We start from the raw sequence: 19,297 nt of genomic DNA on the forward strand, positions 1-19,297 counted from the left end.
ATTGGATTTCTTTCATTTACCTTCTATGTGTTGTAATATGATTATGTTCCTTTAGGTATTTATTGCATTCTCTGTTTAGAATTTACTTTGTGTTGTACTTCATTGCATTTAAATTTATACTTTAGCCATGTGTTTAGTTCTGTCTTAGTTGTTTGGTGTGTCATGTTGTCTTCATTTGCTGAATTATCTTTTTTGTTTGCACTCAGGTCACTTAAGTCTTAGTTTGGTTTTGTTCATCTCATCCCGGGTAATTCTTGTCACTGGTTTTGTTCTCTATGTTTTATTTTGGTTCAGTCTATAGTTTGTATTGCCATCTTACAGAGGTGTCAAGTAACGAAGTACAAATACTTCGTTACTGTACTTAAGTACACTTTTTAGGTATCTGTACTTTACTCCTTTACTTATTTTTCTGCCTACTTCTGACTTCTACTCATTACATTTTCACACACGTATCTGTACTTTCTATTCCTTACATTTTAAAACAAACAGTTATTCGTTACTCTTGGCTTCAGTTTAATATTTATATATATATATATATTTCACGTCATGTGCGCCTGTAATCAACTTTTCTGCAGCACGGCTTTGCTTTGAACCGTGAACCAATCGAAGCAGTGGTTCGCAGATTGAATGCTTCGACCTATTGCTTCGTTTATTCTTTCTTTCTTTCGCTTAATTTTCCCCCGCTAAAATCCTAAAGAGCATACTTCTGTGAGTATTATTTACCTTTTCTACGTTAAACCGACCTGTTATGGTCTTCTGAAACAGCTGATGTATTTTATAACTTAAAAACGGGAGCGACGCTAACGCGTTAGCATGTCTATGGCGTTTTCAATGTTAAAAGTTAGCATTAAGCAATTGCAGCCGTCATCACGTTCGGGTGCATTTGTTTTCAAATTGTAATATTTCTTAAATTTATTTTTGTTTATATATCAATAATCTAATGATTATTATATACAATTTTAGAGAAAGAGGCAAAAAGAACCTCAATAGAAACACAACAGAAAATATAAAAGCAACTAACAATGAACATACATAAATAAATACATACATAAATAAATGTTTCCTGTGAACACCTAGTGACTCTTACACCTCCACTTCATCCCTGTCTTATTTAATGACAGTTTGTTTCGGTCAAACCATATTTTCAGTGTGTTAATTTCTTCAGTGATTTCCTCCAGAACTATCTGCCAAACTAGAAAACTGCTGCATCCTAGTAAGAGCAGAATACTACTGGAATGAATTTGAATAAGGAAAAGTTGTGTTGGTTTTTTTTTGTTGTTTTTTTTTTTTCTCACTAAATGGATGCTGCACTCACTCCAGTTTATTGTCTGGAATAGTCCCAGATTGCATTTCAGAGCTTCTAGAATTGAAACATTTTTGTGCAGGTGGTGTTGGGGGGTAATTTTGGGTTTTGGGTCTTGGGCCACATGTAGAACGAATCAGATTTTAAATTAAGCTTTCAATTCATATAGTGGCATCTACCTTTTTTTTTTTTTTTTTTTTTTAAAGGTTACTTTATACTTTTATACTTTAAGTAGGTTTTGGAGCACATACTTTTTCACTTTTACTTGAGTAAAGAGGTCAAGTTGATACTTCAACTTTTACCAGAGTGTTTTTAAACTGCAGTATCTATACTTCTACTTAAGTAACAAATGTGTGTACTTTTGACACCACTGCCATCTTATTATCATTTATTGGATTTATATTTATTCATTAGCCAGTATCAGTTCTGTTTTGGTTTTGGATCATTGTCTTTTATTTGCTTATCTTTCTTTTATGTCTTTTTTTGTTCACGTGACTTCTTATTTGTCTTGAGCATGTCATGTTTTTCATCATTGGTTTTTACATCACTTACTTATCTTGCTCCAGTTTGCTTTGCTTTCCATCTCACTGCACTATCTTGCACCTGCCTTTGTGTTTGTCTGACACGCCCCTTCCAGAACCTTCTGCACACCTGTTCCTCATTCCACACCCTAATTAACCTGCCACTATTTAAACTCTCACAGTCCCCCACCAGATTGTTGAATGTTATTCACTTTCCAGCCCTCACACCTTGTCTTGTTTTGCCTTGTGATCAGCCTGCCGGTATTTGCCTCTGAATGCCACCATGCCATGTATTTTGACCTCAGCCTGTTTATTGGACCGAGCCTCAGTCTCCTGCCTGTCTGTACCTTCACATTGCTGCTGGACCACAGATGTACTGAATCCCTGCCTGTTTCTTCTATTAAACCTAATTGTAACTGCATTTGCTGTGAGAGTTTGCATTTGTGTCCACTCGGTTTGTGCCACGCCTGACAACCAAAGGGATTAAAGGATTATTAACTGAGCGAGAGGTCTGTAATGGGAAATATCAGATCGAGGTGTTGACAGTACGAACCCAGTGCCAGTGAGGTCCGTGTGAAAAACACAGAGGTATGATAATCCCATACAGACCGAGCAAGCAAGGTTAATAATTTGTTTATTATACTTAAACTTACAGTATTGCCCGAATATGCTGCCGACGGTGTTGAGCTCATTCGCTTTCTTCACCTCCACTATCTTAACAGATGGTCTGGTTGTTAGCTGTAAGCTTTCAATCTGTGTGTGTGTTTTTTTCGATGCTGTTTAGATATTTATGGAGTACATTCATGTTCAACTTGATTTTTTCTAATCGTGTTTTTAGCTTCCTGGTTTGTAACGAAAATAGTCATTGCAGACCGACTGTCATGGTAACCGGTCCGATATGGGAAAATATCCGACCAGTACTCAGCAAATCAGAGTACGTGTAGCGTCACAGCCATTTAATAAAGGTGGTTATTTTCGAAATGTGGGGATTGATTGGTTGTCTGCCTGGGTGGTTGCCATCCAGGACCCAAGGTGATTCCACAGTGATGCAGATGTGGTGAAAAAAAGGCCTCAAAAGTTTGAATGACTTCCTACCCAAAATATTATCAAAAATACTTGCGTGCCTGGCAAATTGAGTTCCATTATCTTCAATAGCTTTTGAGGAGATAGTATGCGTGCGTGTACTAAGTACAAAACGACCACTACAGTCTGTCTTATGCCTATACAGAAAACAAAAAAAGTTAAAATTTAATTAAAATGGCAATCACATTAAAGAATAGCACTCCCTCTCTCCCTATGAGAATCCTCTCATCAAAAGGCATATGCGTGCCAAATCTAATCCCATATTCAATAGCTTTGAAGGAGATAAGATTTAACCAAACACACATCCACAGTCAAATCATCATAAGATGCTGGAGATCCTTATTAATAGGTGTTTATTCTGTGATTTCACAGCTTTTGACTTGCCTTCACACATTTGCACGGCACCTGCTGTTGTATGAACAGATTGACCCAGCGTGGCACAGCTCACTAATTAGACCTATTTCATTTAATATGTATTAACATAATTCACTGATATGTTTTCACAGAGTAAGTATTAAACTTGACAGTTTGTCTGAAAACATTATCATCACTTGTGTCAGGTGGTCAAACAGCACTGACAACACTATGAATCCAAATCTGTGCACCCCCACAACACACACACACACACACACACACACACATACTTGTTTCCATAATTTGTGGGGACCAAGTTTGCAATCATCATTTGTGGAGACCACCCTTTCTAGAGGTCCTTTAAGTGTGAAAAAAATTTGGTAAAGAAGCCATTGGTTAGTGAGCCTAAACACGCCTTCAAACCTTTAAAAAGTCAATGTAATGATACCACCATGCAATATGGGGACTTCCTGTAAAATGAGTCAACCTGTTAACAGAGGACATAATTTGCATACAGGGGACATAATTTGCATACTTCACACAGATTTATATGTCACTTGTGGGGATATATTTATATGTAAATTGTATGTTTGTATTGAAATGGACAATTTACTATAATTATTTGCCCAACATATTGCACTTGAAGTTAGATGAAACTTATTACATAGTTAAAAACTCAAGTTTCACACCTACTAAAGCACCTCATATCATGCAGCATTTCTAATACCATCAATTGTGGTTTATTAGCTGTGCATACAGGACTGCAGCCTCCCCAGAAGGTGGTAAAGACAACAAGGAAAACTGGAACAAAACTACCACACATTTCCACAACCAAAATTCACCAGGGATTTTATACATGCAGTTTTTATGTCCCAGTGATCACTGGAAGTGAAGTTTTTGCTCTACCGTCATAAACTTAGTGTCTGGTCTTGTTAGCCATAAAAGGACTTTGCCACTACTCAGTCGATATGCAACACATAAACAATTCTGCAATGACAATACTATCAAGTATAAACTTAGAAAACTGGCTTAACCAGTACCACATGCTTTAATGACGCAAGGTCAATGAAAAATAAATTACATTGCATCAACAATTCTGCAGTGACAATACTATCAAGTATAAACTTAGAAATCAAATTGGCTTAACCAGCGCCACATGCTTTAATGACACAAGGTCAATGAAAAATAAATTACATTGCATCAACAATTCTGCAATGACAAGTTCACCCACCTCTGTGTGATAATAAAAAGTAAAAGTATCTTTTAAAGAAATATCTACCTTACTGAACAATTGGCCTCATAAATTTCCATTTTAAAAGGAGAAAGCTCTTGTGAAATGGACTTAGGTGTATTGAAAAATGTACTCATTAACATGTTTCAATATACCCCAAGTCCATTTCACAACAGATTTAGTTTTACAGAACAGATAATACAGTTCCCACAATGCTGGAACTGGGTGGATGGTGTTATTCAGACAGAAAAAAGAAAATGCAGTAGTGTTCAGAATAATAATATGTGACTAAAAAGATTAATCCAGGTTTTGAGTATATTTCTTATTGTTACATGGGAAACAAGGTACCAGTAGATTCAGTACATTTTCACAAATCCAACAAGACCAAGCATTCATGATATGCACACTCTTAAGGCTATGAAATTGGGCTATTAGTAAAAAAAAAAAAAAGTAGAAAAGGGGGTGTTCACAATAATAGTAGTGTAGCATTCAGTCAGTGAGTTCGTGAGGAAAATGGGACGTTCAAGACATTGTTCAGAAGAACAGCGTAGTTTGATAAAAAAGCTGATTGGAGAGGGGAAAACTTATACGCAGGTGCAAAAGATTATAGGCTGTTCATCTACAATGATCTTCAATGCTTTAAAATGGACAAAAAAAAACAGAGACGTGTGGAAGAAAATGGAAAACAACCATCAAAATGGATAGAAGAATAACCAGAATGGCAAAGGCTCACCCATTGATCAGCTCCAGGATGATCAAAGACAGTCTGGAGTTACTTGTAAGTGCTGTGACAGTTAGAAGATGCCTGTGTGAAGCTAATTTGTTTGCAAGAATCCCCCGCAAGGTCCCTCTGTTAAATAAAAGATGTGCAGAAGAGGTTACAATTTTCCAAAGAACACATCAACTGGCCCAAAGAGAAATGGAGGAATATTTTGTGGACTGATGAGAGTAAAATTGTTCTTTTTGGGTCCAAGGGCCGCAGACAGTTTGTGAGACGACCCCCAAACTCTGAATTCAAGCCACAGTTCACAGTGAAGACAGTGAAGCATGGTGGTGCAAGCATCATGATATGGGCATGTTTCTCCTACTGTGGTGTTGGGCCTATATATCGCATACCAGGTATCATGGATCAGTTTGGATATGTCAAAATACTTGAAGAGGTCATGTTGCCTTATGCTGAAGAGGGCATGCCCTTGAAATGGGTGTTTCAACAAGAGAACGATCCCAAACGCACTAGTAAACGAGCAAAATCTTGGTTCCAAACCAACAAAATTAATGCCTCGCAGATGTGAAATCATGAAAAACTGTGGTTATACAACTAAATACTAGTTTAGTGATTCACAGGATTGCTAAAAAAGCAGTTTGAACATAATAGTTTTGAGTTTGTAGCGTCAACAGCAGATGCTAGTATTGTTGTGAACACCCCCTTTTCTACTTTTTTTTTTTTTTTACTAATAGCCCAATTTCATAGCCTTAAGAGTGAGCATATCATGAATGCTTGGTCTTGTTGGATTTGTGAGAATCTACTGAATCTACTTGTACCTTGTTTCCCATGTAACAATAAGAAATATACTCAAAACCTGGATTAATCTTTTTAGTCACATAGCACCACTATTCTTCTGAACACTACTGTACTTCAACCATTTTCTTTGTATTTGCCATACTATTTAGCTTCCATTTTCTTTTTTAAGGCTACAATCCAGTTGTGGACAAAAAAATTCAAGTTTTGCCAGGTTCTGTTACAGAGAGCTTCAGGTTCAGCTCTCAAACATTTCTCACAGTCTCTCTTCGATGGTACAGTACAAGACCGGATGAACTGACTCATTTGCCTCTCTACTGCCCTAACCTCCGCAGCCTGCCAGGGTGTTCTTTTCTGTGCAGCTCTACCTGTAAGAAGGTACAATTCCTGCCCTGAGTCTGTATATACATCCATCTATCTTTATGACATATAATAGATTAAAAAATCACCTTTGGAGGATTGTGCCACAGGACTGACTCTAGAAGATGCTCCATGCTCTGCTAATGGCCATTTCTGTTGCTTGTTTGTCGAGGACTTTTTAATCCCCACATCTGCAGCAGTTTCCTCTGCTAATGATTCTATGAAAACACATACATTTCATTTGTTGCTAAATCTAAACATACTGTACCAAATAAATGATCAAGTTGAAGTTATATGTATTGGAAAGAAAAAAAAAACACCTTTGTAAGAATGTGCCACAGGACTGACTCCAGAAGATGCTCCATGCTCTGCTAATGGCCCTTTGTGTTGCTTGTCTGTTGAGCTTTCAGTCCCCACAGCATCTGCAGCAGTTTCCTCTGCTGATGGTTCTACAAAATACATACACAAGATACTTAGAAAAAATTAAACATACATAAAATAAATCAGTGGAACATGCTTATCAGTCTTACATGTTATGCAAGACTTCTAAATTCTTCAAACAGACTGATAGAACTATTACATTACAATATTACACTGATTATGCTTTACAATGTATACTACTCTAGTATGAAGCTTCAGTGTCCATGTAGGAAAAGAACCTTAAAACTACCATTGTACTGTTTTTCTTTACAAACGATTTCTAAAACATACCATCAACAGCAAATAAATGATCGTGTCTGCATCCATCTTCATCATCAGAACGCACACTTTCTACAGGAGACACAACAAGCTTATAGATAAAAAAAGAAAAGATAATGAATTGAATATAATGAAAATCAAAACATACCATTTGGATCTATTGTGATTTGATCTAGGTTCTTTCCATGGAACTCAGCCAATCTCCCACTCTCAAGAGCCAGTAGAACTTTACTGATCTTTGCCAGCTGCAGTGTCTTGTCTGGTAGTCTATAGAACTCGTGGTGGATCCTGATATCGTGACCAAGAAAGTTGGCCAGTTGATCCATGCCCGTGTCAGACATGTTTAGCACTGTTGACAGTGTTGCTGCATGTTTTCGCAGTTTAGTTGACGACAAGGCCTTCAGACACTTTGCACCACATGCCTTGGCAAAGCAACGGATGCAGTCTGAGCCACGAAGATGCGACATTGCTGCAGGTCTTGCAAACATAAATATTGTCTTGAAGAACTCCGCAGGCCTCTCTTTGCTGAAAAAGGAGTTCTAAAGCATGGAGCATTTTCGGGGTCAAAAGAATTGGCACTGGTCTGCCTCGCTTTCCTCTTGTGACAATTCTGGAGAAATGTCTGCAGAGCTTTTTCTCTACCTCCAACAGTGCCCAGTCCAAATCCTCATGGTGATCAGATGTGTCCCTTGACAAAAAAGCAGAGAGAGGCATGCTTGAAACCTTTCATTCTCTGCGTCTGTTGAAAAGGATGGTCTGTGTTAAACACACCTTTGCCAGGTCTGTCCTGGTCTTTGTAGAGGGATTTTCAGACAATGTGATGGTGCATTCTTTGTACATCCTCAGTGAAAGGCATTAGAGTAGGTGCATTCCACTTTGCTTCAACAATATTTCTTAGTGCTGTTGCAGAAATCATTGCATTCCACTTCTCACTGTGCACTTCTTGGAACTCAGATACATGCTTTACAAGTTCTTGGTTGTTGGAAATTAGTCCATGAGCTTTCAAGAGTTTGCTCACTTTTACTAAGACATTTCCAAGTTTTGTTGCCAGTGATGGAATGGCAAATGTGTGGGTACCGGTCTCATAGCCGCAAGTACTTTGACAACTTCGACAACCTTCAGATAATTTTCAGGATTAATAAAATCCTCCATCTTTTTTAATTGGGTATGTTTCCTGGCAGTGTCCAGCAATCGTCCCAGTTGATGCATTTTTTCACGAATGCACTGTTGACTTTTTAATGTGATTCCACATTTACTGAGCAAGTGCTCCCCATATTCAATAATCACATGGTCATTCTTAATGATTTCAGTGACAGGATCCATATTCATGGAACTGATAACTGCCCACAGCTGCTTGCTAATATGTGAGGGCACAGGCCTAATGTATGCACATAAAGCCTGAACATGGTTCTTGCCAGGTTTTGCATTGACTGGTCCAGTCTTCAGTTTACAAACTCGCATATGTCTCCATAGAACACATCATGTGAAAAGTCCTTGGCAGTATGCACAGTGCATGAACTCGCTTCCTTGTGCTTCTTTAGATGGCCATTTGTGTGGGACAAGATTTCCCTTTCCTGACTCCATTACAGTGACATTATGAGCATAGTTGCCTTTGTTCTGGATATATTCCAGTAGTCTTTTCCTCTGTTCAGACCCTTTCAGAAAGCTAAAAGCCCTTGCCACATCCATCTCATTTTGGTGTACATTTTCCAAATGTCTTGCCATTTTGGCATATGGCTTCTGCAGTACAAACAATACTGTCTCTTATCGTAGATTCTCTTGCCATTTCTATTTTGGTGAGCACTAACTACTAGGGTGTCAGTGGTGTCCTGACTTGAGGAAGGTAGTTCCTCTACAGTGGGGTCAGAGCAGGGTTCTTCCTCTACACTAAGGCCAGAGCAGAGTTCAGATACAACAGGATTGATGCCCAGTTCAGTTGTTGTGGTGTCACACTCAATGGGCATATCTGAGCCACAGATTAGCAAAGGAAAGGGACAATGTTGTTTTCTTGGAGTGATATCAAGGGTAGCATCACTGTCCTCAGAGTCTGTGCTGGAATTGGGAACATACTCATCATCATCTCCACTGGCTAATGTGGTATCATATAGTTCTGCATCTTCTAGGCATACGTCTTTCATCTAAGACATTTTTTTTGAAAGATAAAAATTAAAAAAAGGTCAGTTACACAAATTTTGTTTAACTAAAAATTGTACTTAATTAAAGTATGTGGAACATTTCTACAGTGTTGATTCAGACCTTACTATGATGCTTTTCGTCCGTCTTAATCTCGGCACAATATTTTCACTTTCATTACAGAAGCCATGTCCAGTCTGTAAACACAGACATCTTAAGTTATTCCATGGTAAAAAAAATAAAATAAACAAAATGGATGAATAAAACTACTGATGTGAACTTCTGAAATAAAGCTTCCATAAATTACAATTGTATGGTTCACATCCATCTTATGAGTCTTGTCTTTTCCCTCATTAAGGCGGTAGACTTTGCAGTTAGTAGACTTTATTGACAATACATAACCATCACAATGATTTGCTTTATTTAGATGCTAAAACCCAACTTCCAGAGGCTGTAAAGGCTGTAAGTAAACACACAATGTTTTCATTCCGTATGGGGACAAAGCTATCAGTGTTATTTATAACACTAACAGTAACATACAAAGTGCATTGTGGGGACATTGTAAATGTGCCAGAATACAGTGATAATAGGGCCAAATGAAACTATCTGGACAGGTTCACATGCATCTTAAAAGTCTCCATCTTCTGCCTCAGTGAGGCAGTAGACCTGATTTGTTGGGAAAGTGTAGTGACATGGACCCACAACAGGGGGTGTAAATGAATGGACAATGGATGAACCAAAAGATAACAATTTACTGTTGTGAATGTGCACAACGGAATACAGACAATCACAGATTTAGAATTCAGTCAATATACAAAGGTGACGTGTGGGCAGGCTCGAGGATAGAAGACGTCTGTCCAGAGAAGAGCCGGGTCCCACACAATTTCCACTGCCAACGGATCTGGAGCACACCGGAGCTGCCAAGTCCTGAATCCCCAGGTGGCCACCGTTTCCAACTGTCAGACCTGGTACTGCTGGCAGGATCCAGAAACAGCTTGTGGTGGGTGAGTGCGCACCCAGCAAAACAGTCAGCAAACAGTCAGTTTCTTTCTGTAGGAAAATCACCTCCTACACAGGAACAGTTCGTGCAGAGCCTGAAAGTACTACTTATCCGGTTTGGAGTGAGGGGTGAAGACGTCACTCCTCCACTAACCACAAACCCAGCTCCCAGCTGACAGTAGTTAACAGGAACTCCTGCAAAAAACTCAGAAACAGACACGTGCGTTCGGCACAGAAAAACGGCTGAGAGGTTTACCTGACGGGTAGAGCGATATCTCGGCAGGGAGGTGGAGTTGCTGTCCGGCTTTTATGGATGGATGAAATGATGAGATGATGAGTGGCACCTGCCACTCCCGGCTGCTTCCTCGAGGTGGCTGCGCCCTCTCATGACTGAAGCCCGCACTTGAGGCAGGGTGCCCTCTGGTGGTGGGCCAGCAGTACCTCCTCTTCAGCGGCCCACACAACATGATTGACAATACATTACCATCATAATGACCACATTTGGTATATTTTCTTGCTAAAACCAAACTTGAGGCTAGGAAAGTAAGCATCTAGGTGACTGTACCTGTTGAGGAATGTCTTGTGAAAACACAGCTTCTTCCATCTGTTTCTCAGACATGGCTGAAGGATGGGAGCTCTTTACAGGGTTATTACCCATTGTACACAATGTCATCTGAAAGATTTGTAAAGAAAGACAATTTAAATATCACTGGCAAATAGTTATTGTGAGACATACTCAAACTCTACACATTTAAAAACTTTGCAGTCATCAGACATACTTGCATTCGCCATGGGCAGTCATCGCCTCCATAGTCATACGTTATTTCTTCATTCTCCTTTATGTCTTTTAGAGCAAAAAGACATACGAGGTCTGTCAATAAAGTATAGGTCCTTTTTATTTTTTTCAAAAACTATATGGATTTCATTCATATGTTTTTACTTCAGACATGCTTGAACCCTCGTGCTCATGCGTGAGTTTTTCCACGCCTGTCGGTGACGTCATTCGCCTGTGAGCACTCCTTGTGGGAGGAGTCGTCCAGCCCCTCGTCGGAATTCCTTTGTCTGAGAAGTTGCTGAGAGACTGGCGCTTTGTTTGATCAAAATTTTTTCTAAACCTGTGAGACACATCGAAGTGGATACGGTTAAAAAAATTAAGCTGGTTTTCAGTGAAAATTTTAACGGCTGATGAGAGATTTTGAGGTGATACTGTCGCTTTAAGGACTTCCCACGGTGCGAGACGTCGCTCAGCGCTCTCAGGCGCCATCGTCAGCCTGTTTCAAGCTGAAAACCTCCACATTTCAGGCTCTATTGATCCAGAAGAAGTTGGTTTCAGCATTTTATCCGGATATTCCACTGTTAAAGGAGATTTTTTTAATGAAAGACGTGCGGACGGATTGCAGCGTCGGCTCGCAGCCGCCGCGACGCTCCGCCACAGGAAAAACACCTCCGTTGGAAGCCTTAAGGACAAGTTGGAACATGTCCAGCTGTTAAACAATTTCTCATATACTCACTCCACTGAAAGCCATCAAAAGCCGCCTGGATTTTACAAATGGTTATCAACACGGAGGTGTTTTTCCTGTGCCGTCCGCACGTCTTTCATTAAAAAAATCTCATTTAACAGTGGAATATCCGGATAAAATGCTGAAATCGACTTCTTCTGAAACTTCTCTGTTCTCTCACGACGTCCTGGATCAATAGAGCCTGAAATGTGGAGGTTTTCAGCTTGAAACAGGCTGATGACGGCGCCTGGGAGCGCTGCGCGACGTCTCGCACCGTGGGAAGTCCTTAAAGCGACAGTATCACCTCAAAATCTCTCATCAGCCGTTAAAATTTTCACTGAAAACCAGCTTAATTTTTCGAACCGTGTCCACTTCGATGTGTCTCACAGGTTTAGAAAAAATTTTGATCAAACAAAGCGCCAGTCTCTCAGCAACTTCTCACACAAAGGAATTCCGACGAGGGGCTGGACGACTCCTCCCACAAGGAGTGCTCACAGGGGAATGACGTCACCGACAGGCGTGGAAAAACTCACGCATGCGCACGAGGGTTCAAGCATGTCTGACGTAAAAACATATGAATGAAATCCATATAGTTTTTGAAAAAAATAAAAAGGACCTATACTTTATTGACAGCCCTCGTAAGTGTGGTTTTCCCTCCACTTCAATTTTTTTCATACGACAATTGGGATGTATGTGTTCATCGTTTACTAGGCGGCCATATGAATCATCTTCTCGGGATGCATCAATACTTAAAATGGAGTAAAAACAATTTCACTCACAAAATTATGCTCTGCCCAGGTTCTGTGCAAAATTTCTTTTCATTTTTCTAAATTCAAACAATATTTTGTATTTCCTTTACCTTGCATCAAATTCAGCAGTTTACACAAAGTCAATCAAGGAACAGGGCTGCACAATATATTATTCAAGAGCGCTATATTCATATTGGCAATCCTGTGATATATCAAAGGGAAAGAAATCCCACTCTCCAATTTTATTTTGCCAGTTCACGCACCTGTGCTCTCACCTAATATCCACATGCTGCATGTATTCTTACTGGTTTATTTAATGCCATTCAATAGATGTTTGCATAGAATGGACTATATTAGAACTATATTTTTGTTCTTCATTTACAGAGATAAAATCAGACAGTAGCAATTCAATAAACTAAAAATGGCAGCATTTTACAAGCAGTAAAATGGGCTAATATCGTGATACATATCGCAAGGTAAAAAAAAAAAAAATAGATTTTATTTTTACTCCAATATTGTGCAGCCCTATCAAGGAATATATCAGATGCATTTCTAAATCTTACCACCATGTTTTTCCTCTCCATTTGAAGAGAAAGAAAAATGCAGCACATGACGGGTGATAAACTTTTCTCCTCCTCTCGGCTTCAGCATCATCTACCAAATCACCCCTATATTCAACCACAAACTCTCCTTTGCAGAATGAACCTGCTGCAAACAAACCACGTCCTGTAAATATATAATAAAGAAATTAGATCAAAACAAGAAAGCAAGTCATATACAAACCTCATTGGACATTGGACGGCTGGAAAGATGGTGGAGCTCGAACCATTCCCAGGTTCAAGCCAAGACCAAGTGAGAAAAACTCATCTGTTGCCGACACATGGCCTGTGTGCCACATGCTCAGCTGAGTCAGTGTGAATTCAACAGAAGCAGAGCTCACCAGATGCTTCTTTCTTTATTACTGGGTTTCAGCTGACATCACAAGATTCTTTTGGCTAATGTTTATTACAGATGGGGGACAGCAAAATCCATATCGGTCAAATTGAATTTCTTTTGGTCATTCTGTTAGTTCTTGGTCTAGTTACAAAGTACAATGTAATCAATGGGACAAACTGGCCCTTGCCCCCCATCTGGGACTACATTCTATTACAGAACTTGAAACCCACCAGTACTACTATACAAATGGTATGTCCTTACTTACTTAGGCTTTCTTTTGGCAACTCTTAACTGCATTGCATCCTATATTATTATCATTTAGACATAACACATTGTCTTACCTTTCACCGCATTGATGAATTTCACTTCCAGTTTCTGTGTTTTGTCAGTCTTTGAACCAACATGTTGGCAGGCATCTTTAAGAGGAGTGAGCCGGGGTGGCATGTCAAACTGAAGAGATATGAATAAAAAGGACAAACATGAACTAGATTTTAAACTTTGCTAGTCCAACTCAATGTCTGTTTAGTCCAGCCTGAACTGAAGAGACAAAATGTTGACTTATGTTAAGCTAGTTTACACAGAAAAACTCTGTTCTTTGATATTCTCTATAAGGATTCTAGTCACTTGCTGAAAAAAATTCTTGAATGTACATTAGAGCAGCTAGAGTAAGCTCAAGATCTGTTACATAGGTAAACTGACTTTGTTGAAGTTCTGATGCACTGGCGCCTGCTCATGATGTAATCTATGTGACAGTATGTGATGAAAAATGCACTTTTGTGTTTTAAGCCTGTTTCGTGTTGACATATGAGTGGAGTATTTTTAAGAGTTCCACTCTGGAAGGAGTTTTCATATTTTTGAGCCCAGAAAATGCAATTGCCGTCTAAAAAATTAATTCTCATTTCCACTGGCATTTGTCAATGACATTTGTATGTCCACAATGAACAGAATATCGGAGTGTTGACCTAGAAAACTTTTAAAATCATATTACTTAAAGTGATACTCCACTTTACAGTATGTAGGCACTATGCCTATGTGATGATGGGCTAAAATCTTCAGAAACAGGGTAGGAACCTCATCCAGGCTCTTTTAACTTTAATATTTTTTCATTATTATTACTCATATGATTGGGAAACTCTTTTTGCTAGATTGGAGGCTATTTCAATTACAAAATGGCAAAAATCAGATCACAGACATGACACAAAACTAAAGTCATTTCAAATGGCAACTTTCTCGCTTTAAGAAACACTGTAAGAAATCAAGAAAAAAATTGTGGCAGTCAGTAACGGTTACTTTTTTAGACCAAGCAGAGGGACAAAACTATGGACTCACTCAATTCTAAGGAATAAATTATGGAATCACCCTGTAAATTTTCATCCCCAAAACTAACACCTGCATCAAATCAGATCTGCTCGTTAGTCTGCATCTAAAAAGGAGTGATCACACCTTGGAGAGCTGTTGCACCAAGTGGACTGACATGAATCATGGCTCCAACACGAGAGATGTCAATTGAAACAAAGGAGAGGATTATCAAACTCTTAAAAGAGGGTAAATCATCACTCAATGTTGCAAAATATGTTGGTTGTTCACAGTCAGCTGTGTCTAAACTCTGGACCAAATACAAACAACATGGGAAGGTTGTTAAAGGCAAACATACTGGTAGACCAAGGAAGACATCAAAGCGTCAAGACGGAAAACTTAAAGCAATATGTCTCAAAAATCAAAAACGCACAACAAAACAAATGCGGAACGAATGGGAGGAAACTGGAGTCAATGTCTGTGACCGAACTGTAAGAAACTGCCTAAAGGAAATGGGATTTACATACAGAAAAGCTAAACGAAAGCCATCATTAACACCGAAACAGAAAAACAAGGTTACAATGGGCTAAGGAAAAGCAATCGTGGACTGTGGATGACTGGATGAAAGTCATATTTAGTGATGAATCTCGAATCTGCATTGGGCAAGGTGATGATGCTGGAACTTTTGTTTGGTGCCGTTCCAATGAGATTTATAAAGATGACTGCCTGAAGAGAACATATAAATTTCCACAGTCATTGATGATATGGGGCTGCATGTCAGGTAAAGGCACTGGGGAGATGGCTGTCATTACATCATCAATAAATGCACAAGTTTACGTTGATATTTTGGACACTTTTCTTATCCCATCAATTGAAAGGATGTTTGGGGATGATGAAATCATTTTTCAAGATGATAATGCATCTTGACATAGAGCAAAAACTGTGAAAACATTCCTTGCAAAAAGACACATAGGGTCAATGTCATGGCCTGCAAATAGTCCGGATCTTAATCCAATTGAAAATCTTTGGTGGAAGTTGAAGAAAATGGTCCATGACAAGGCTCCAACCTGCAAAGCTGATCTGGCAACAGCAATCAGAGAAAGTTGGAGCCAGATTGATGAAGAGTGATGAATGAGTTTGTCACTCATTAAGTCCATGCCTCAGAGACTGCAAGCTGTTATAAAAGCCAGAGGTGGTGCAACAAAATACTAGTGATGTGTTGGAGCGTACTTTTGTTTTTCATGATTCCATAATTTTTTTCCTCAGAATTGAGTGATTCCATATTTTTTTCCCTCTGCTTGGTCTAAAAAAGTAACCGTTACTGACTGCCACAGTTTTTTTTTCCTGATTTCTTATAGTGTTTCTTAAAGCCAGAAAGTTGCCATTTGAAATGACTTTAGTTTTGTGTCATGTCTGTGATCTGCTTTTTTTCTACAAAATTAAACAACTGAATGAATATCCTCCGAGGCCAGTGATTCCATAATTTTTGCCAGGGGTTGTACGTGCAGACAATTATGCAACGTGACCAATCTAAGTGAGTTTGACTTCTGAGGTCAATCAATGTCTGATATCATGTGATCAATAAGAAGGTGATGTATAATTTCAGATTTGCATTTAATAGTAACTATGCACATATCTTTTGTTCTCATACAGATGAACACACAGGGCCAAAAACAATACACCTGCATGTACTACCGCATGCAGGTCTAATTATAGGTAAAAGTCAATATGTCAGATCTCTCTTGAGCTCTTCCTGCATAAACACAGAAGAATAAGTAATTTTATGGTTTCACATGTAAGTACAGATCACTGTCACAACAAACTGACATAATGTTCTATGTGGTTTACAGTGTGCATTATAACATCAACCCTATGTGCATATTTGAGTGCACTATGTGCACCAACCTGCATTCACTGCATCCAAATTTCCATGTCACATGTGTGCTTCCTTGCAGTAGTCTCACAATTTCCTGTTAAGTCTTTTGTCAATAGCCAAAGAGAACAGATGGTTGGAGCAGATGTGCAGGAAACGCCACCATTTCCATAATTACCTACCGGTAAAAAATCCCTGCAAAAATCAATTTACTCCACTAATGAATGTGCTCATAAAGCGATCAAGACAAACGCAATAAGCTGCATGGAGCGACTGTATCTCAACCCAGTTGAAAGATAAAACATCTCTGCTGCAGTACTGAACTGGTATATGTAGTAACTCGATTCCTCTTGATGCAACACTATTCTTTAAAGAAATAATCACCAGTTTTTATTGTCTTCTTTGTAACTTTATCTTGATCATGGTACCAAGCAGTACTTATACAATCTCTGCCCACTGCAGGAAGGAATTTATTTCTACCATTGTAAAAATTTTATTATCTGTCAAAAGAATCTGTATGATTTGCATTAAAATGACTATGTGGCTGAAATTAAAACAATAGCAGATTATAACTCCTGGAGCTGTGGGAATCAACATAAAAATCTTACACATAATCATTTGAAGAAGTAAAAATTTCTACTTGGTATCTACACACCAATAACTTACCTGTTGGTAGTGCTACCATTAATAGGCAAGAAATAGTTAAAAAATTTCATCCATTGTGGGCATGTCCCAGTCCTGATGATGAAGGGTTACATTGATCTTGAATCTTGCTATTGGACAAAAGCAGGTGTGGAGCCTACTTTCAATATCAGCCAAGAACCAACTGGTGGCAGCCGGGTGGAAGAGGTGGAGTTTCAGGTTGGCAGCTCCAACCAGCAGAGAGGTGAGTTAGAACTGACCTTTTTAAATAATATGTATGTTTCTTATTGCTGGTGAGTTGATGACTAGAAGGGGAACCTGTTACTTCTTGTTGGAGATACAGCTGTTACTGATTTCTACTCTTACAAACCCTAGGAACTACAAGTAAGCCTGCAGTCTGAGAGCAAAGCGCTCTATTGGGGTGATATGGTACTACGAGGTCCCTAAGATAAGATGGGACCTGATTATTCAAAACCTTATAAGTAAGAAGAAGAATTTTAATTTCTATTCTAGAATTAACAGGAAGCCAATGAAGAGAGGCCAATATGGGTGAGATATGCTCTCTCCTTCTAGTCCCCGTCAGTACTCTAGCTGCAGCATTTTGAATTAACTGAAGGCTTTTTAGGGAACTTTTAGGACAACCTGATAATAATGAATTACAATAGTCCAGCCTAGAGGAAATAAATGCATGAATTAGTTTTTCAGCATCACTCTGAGACAAGACCTTTCTGATTTTAGTGATATTGCATAAATGCAAAAAAGCAGTCCTACATATTTGTTTAATATGCGCTTTGAATGACATATCCTGATCAAAAATGACTCCAAGATTTCTCACAGTATTACTAGAGGTCAGGGTAATGCCATCCAGAGTAAGGATCTGGTTAGACACCATGTTTCTAAGATTTGTGGGGCCAAGTACAATAACTTCAGTTTTATCTGAGTTTAAAAGCAGGAAATTAGAGGTCATCCATGTCTTTATGTCTGTAAGACAATCCTGCAGTTTAGCTAATTGGTATGTGTCCTCTGGCTTCATGGATAGATAAAGCTGGGTATCATCTGCGTAACAATGAAAATTTAAGCAATACCATCTAATAATACTGCCTAAGGGAAGCATGTATAAAGTGAATAAAATTGGTCCTAGCACAGAACCTTGTGGAACTCCATAATTAACTTTAGTCTGTGAAGAAGATTCCCCATTTACATGAACAAATTGTAATCTATTAGACAAATATGATTCAAACCACCGCAGCGCAGTGCCTTTAATACCTATGGCATGCTCTAATCTCTGTAATAAAATTTTATGGTCAACAGTATCAAAAGCAGCACTGAGGTCTAACAGAACAAGCACAGAGATGAGTCCACTGTCCGAGGCCATAAGAAGATCATTTGTAACCTTCACTAATGCTGTTTCTGTACTATGATGAATTCTAAAACCTGACTGAAACTCTTCAAATAGACCATTCCTCTGCAGATGATCAGTTAGCTGTTTTACAACTACCCTTTCAAGAATTTTTGAGAGAAAAAGAAGGTTGGAGATTGGCCTATAATTAGCTAAGATAGCTGGGTCAAGTGATGGCTTTTTAAGTAATGGTTTAATTACTGCCACCTTAAAAGCCTGTGGTACATAGCCAACTAACAAAGATAGATTGATCATATTTAAGATCGAAGCATTAAATAATGGTAGGGCTTCCTTGAGCAGCCTGGTAGGAATGGGGTCTAATAAACATGTTGATGGTTTGGATGAAGTAACTAATGAAAATAACTCAGACAGAACAATCTGAGAGAAAGAGTCTAACCAAATACTGGCATCACTGAAAGCAGCCAAAGATAACGATACGTCTTTGGGATGGTTATGAGTAATTTTTTCTCTAATAGTTAAAAGTTTAAGAGTGTATGTAATTCTTTCCAAAGGCAAACATAAAGATAGTTCTTTAAACCACTGTGTGATTCTTGGTTTACCCATCCTTTTCCACATTAAGGCAATCACTCTTTTGGCTTGTAGTAAACAGATGTTTATAAAGATTTGTTTGTGGTGATTTATCTTATGTCCTTTCGGGTATAGACCAAGCAAAAAAACTTTGGTTCTAGCTCAAATCTGAT

General features: G+C 38.7%; 2 protein-coding genes across 5 annotated transcripts; both read right to left on the bottom strand.

The window, feature by feature from the left end:
• Positions 1–6,120: 6,120 nt before the first annotated feature.
• Positions 6,121–7,898, bottom strand: LOC117521022. 4 transcript variants are annotated; one of them, XM_034182351.1, is made up of 5 exons: positions 7,219–7,898; positions 7,083–7,142; positions 6,692–6,793; positions 6,461–6,562; positions 6,121–6,379 (listed from the first exon to the last, which is right to left on the bottom strand). In XM_034182351.1, exons 1-5 carry the CDS (start codon positions 7,556–7,558, stop codon positions 6,156–6,158), a joined length of 828 nt encoding a protein of 275 aa, XP_034038242.1. In that variant the 5' UTR covers positions 7,559–7,898; the 3' UTR covers positions 6,121–6,155. The 4 variants fall into 4 exon arrangements, with proteins under 4 accessions (XP_034038242.1, XP_034038241.1, XP_034038244.1 ...); XM_034182350.1 differs by having other exon boundaries at positions 6,692–6,820; XM_034182353.1 differs by lacking the exon at positions 6,692–6,793.
• Positions 7,899–9,633: 1,735 nt separating this feature from the next.
• Positions 9,634–13,969, bottom strand: LOC117519715 (N-lysine methyltransferase KMT5A-A-like). Its single transcript, XM_034180971.1, has 6 exons — positions 13,728–13,969; positions 13,014–13,176; positions 12,379–12,449; positions 10,982–11,046; positions 10,768–10,875; positions 9,634–9,663 (listed from the first exon to the last, which is right to left on the bottom strand). Exons 1-6 carry the CDS (start codon positions 13,828–13,830, stop codon positions 9,634–9,636), a joined length of 540 nt encoding a protein of 179 aa, XP_034036862.1. The 5' UTR covers positions 13,831–13,969.
• Positions 13,970–19,297: the final 5,328 nt, after the last annotated feature.

This window comes from Thalassophryne amazonica, chromosome 11 (assembly GCF_902500255.1).
Source record: "Thalassophryne amazonica chromosome 11, fThaAma1.1, whole genome shotgun sequence".
Lineage (NCBI taxonomy): Eukaryota > Metazoa > Chordata > Actinopteri > Batrachoidiformes > Batrachoididae > Thalassophryne > Thalassophryne amazonica.

Excerpts from the sequence above, each read along its gene's own strand:
- LOC117521022 (XM_034182350.1), bottom strand. The coding sequence starts at position 7,558 with ATGTTTGCAAGACCTGCAGCAATGTCGCATCTTCGTGGCTCAGACTGC. Across the intron at positions 7,143-7,218 it reads AATCACAATAGATCCAAATG|AAAGTGTGCGTTCTGATGAT; the intron begins GTATGTTTTGAT and ends TGTCTCCTGTAG. Across the intron at positions 6,563-6,691 it reads TGTGGCACATTCTTACAAAG|ATGTGGGGATTAAAAAGTCC; the intron begins GTGTTTTTTTTT and ends AAACTGCTGCAG.
- LOC117519715 (XM_034180971.1), bottom strand. The coding sequence starts at position 13,830 with ATGCCACCCCGGCTCACTCCTCTTAAAGATGCCTGCCAACATGTTGGT. Across the intron at positions 13,177-13,727 it reads ATTCATCAATGCGGTGAAAG|GACGTGGTTTGTTTGCAGCA; the intron begins GTAAGACAATGT and ends ATATATTTACAG. Across the intron at positions 11,047-12,378 it reads ACACATACATCCCAATTGTC|ACATAAAGGAGAATGAAGAA; the intron begins GTATGAAAAAAA and ends TTGCTCTAAAAG.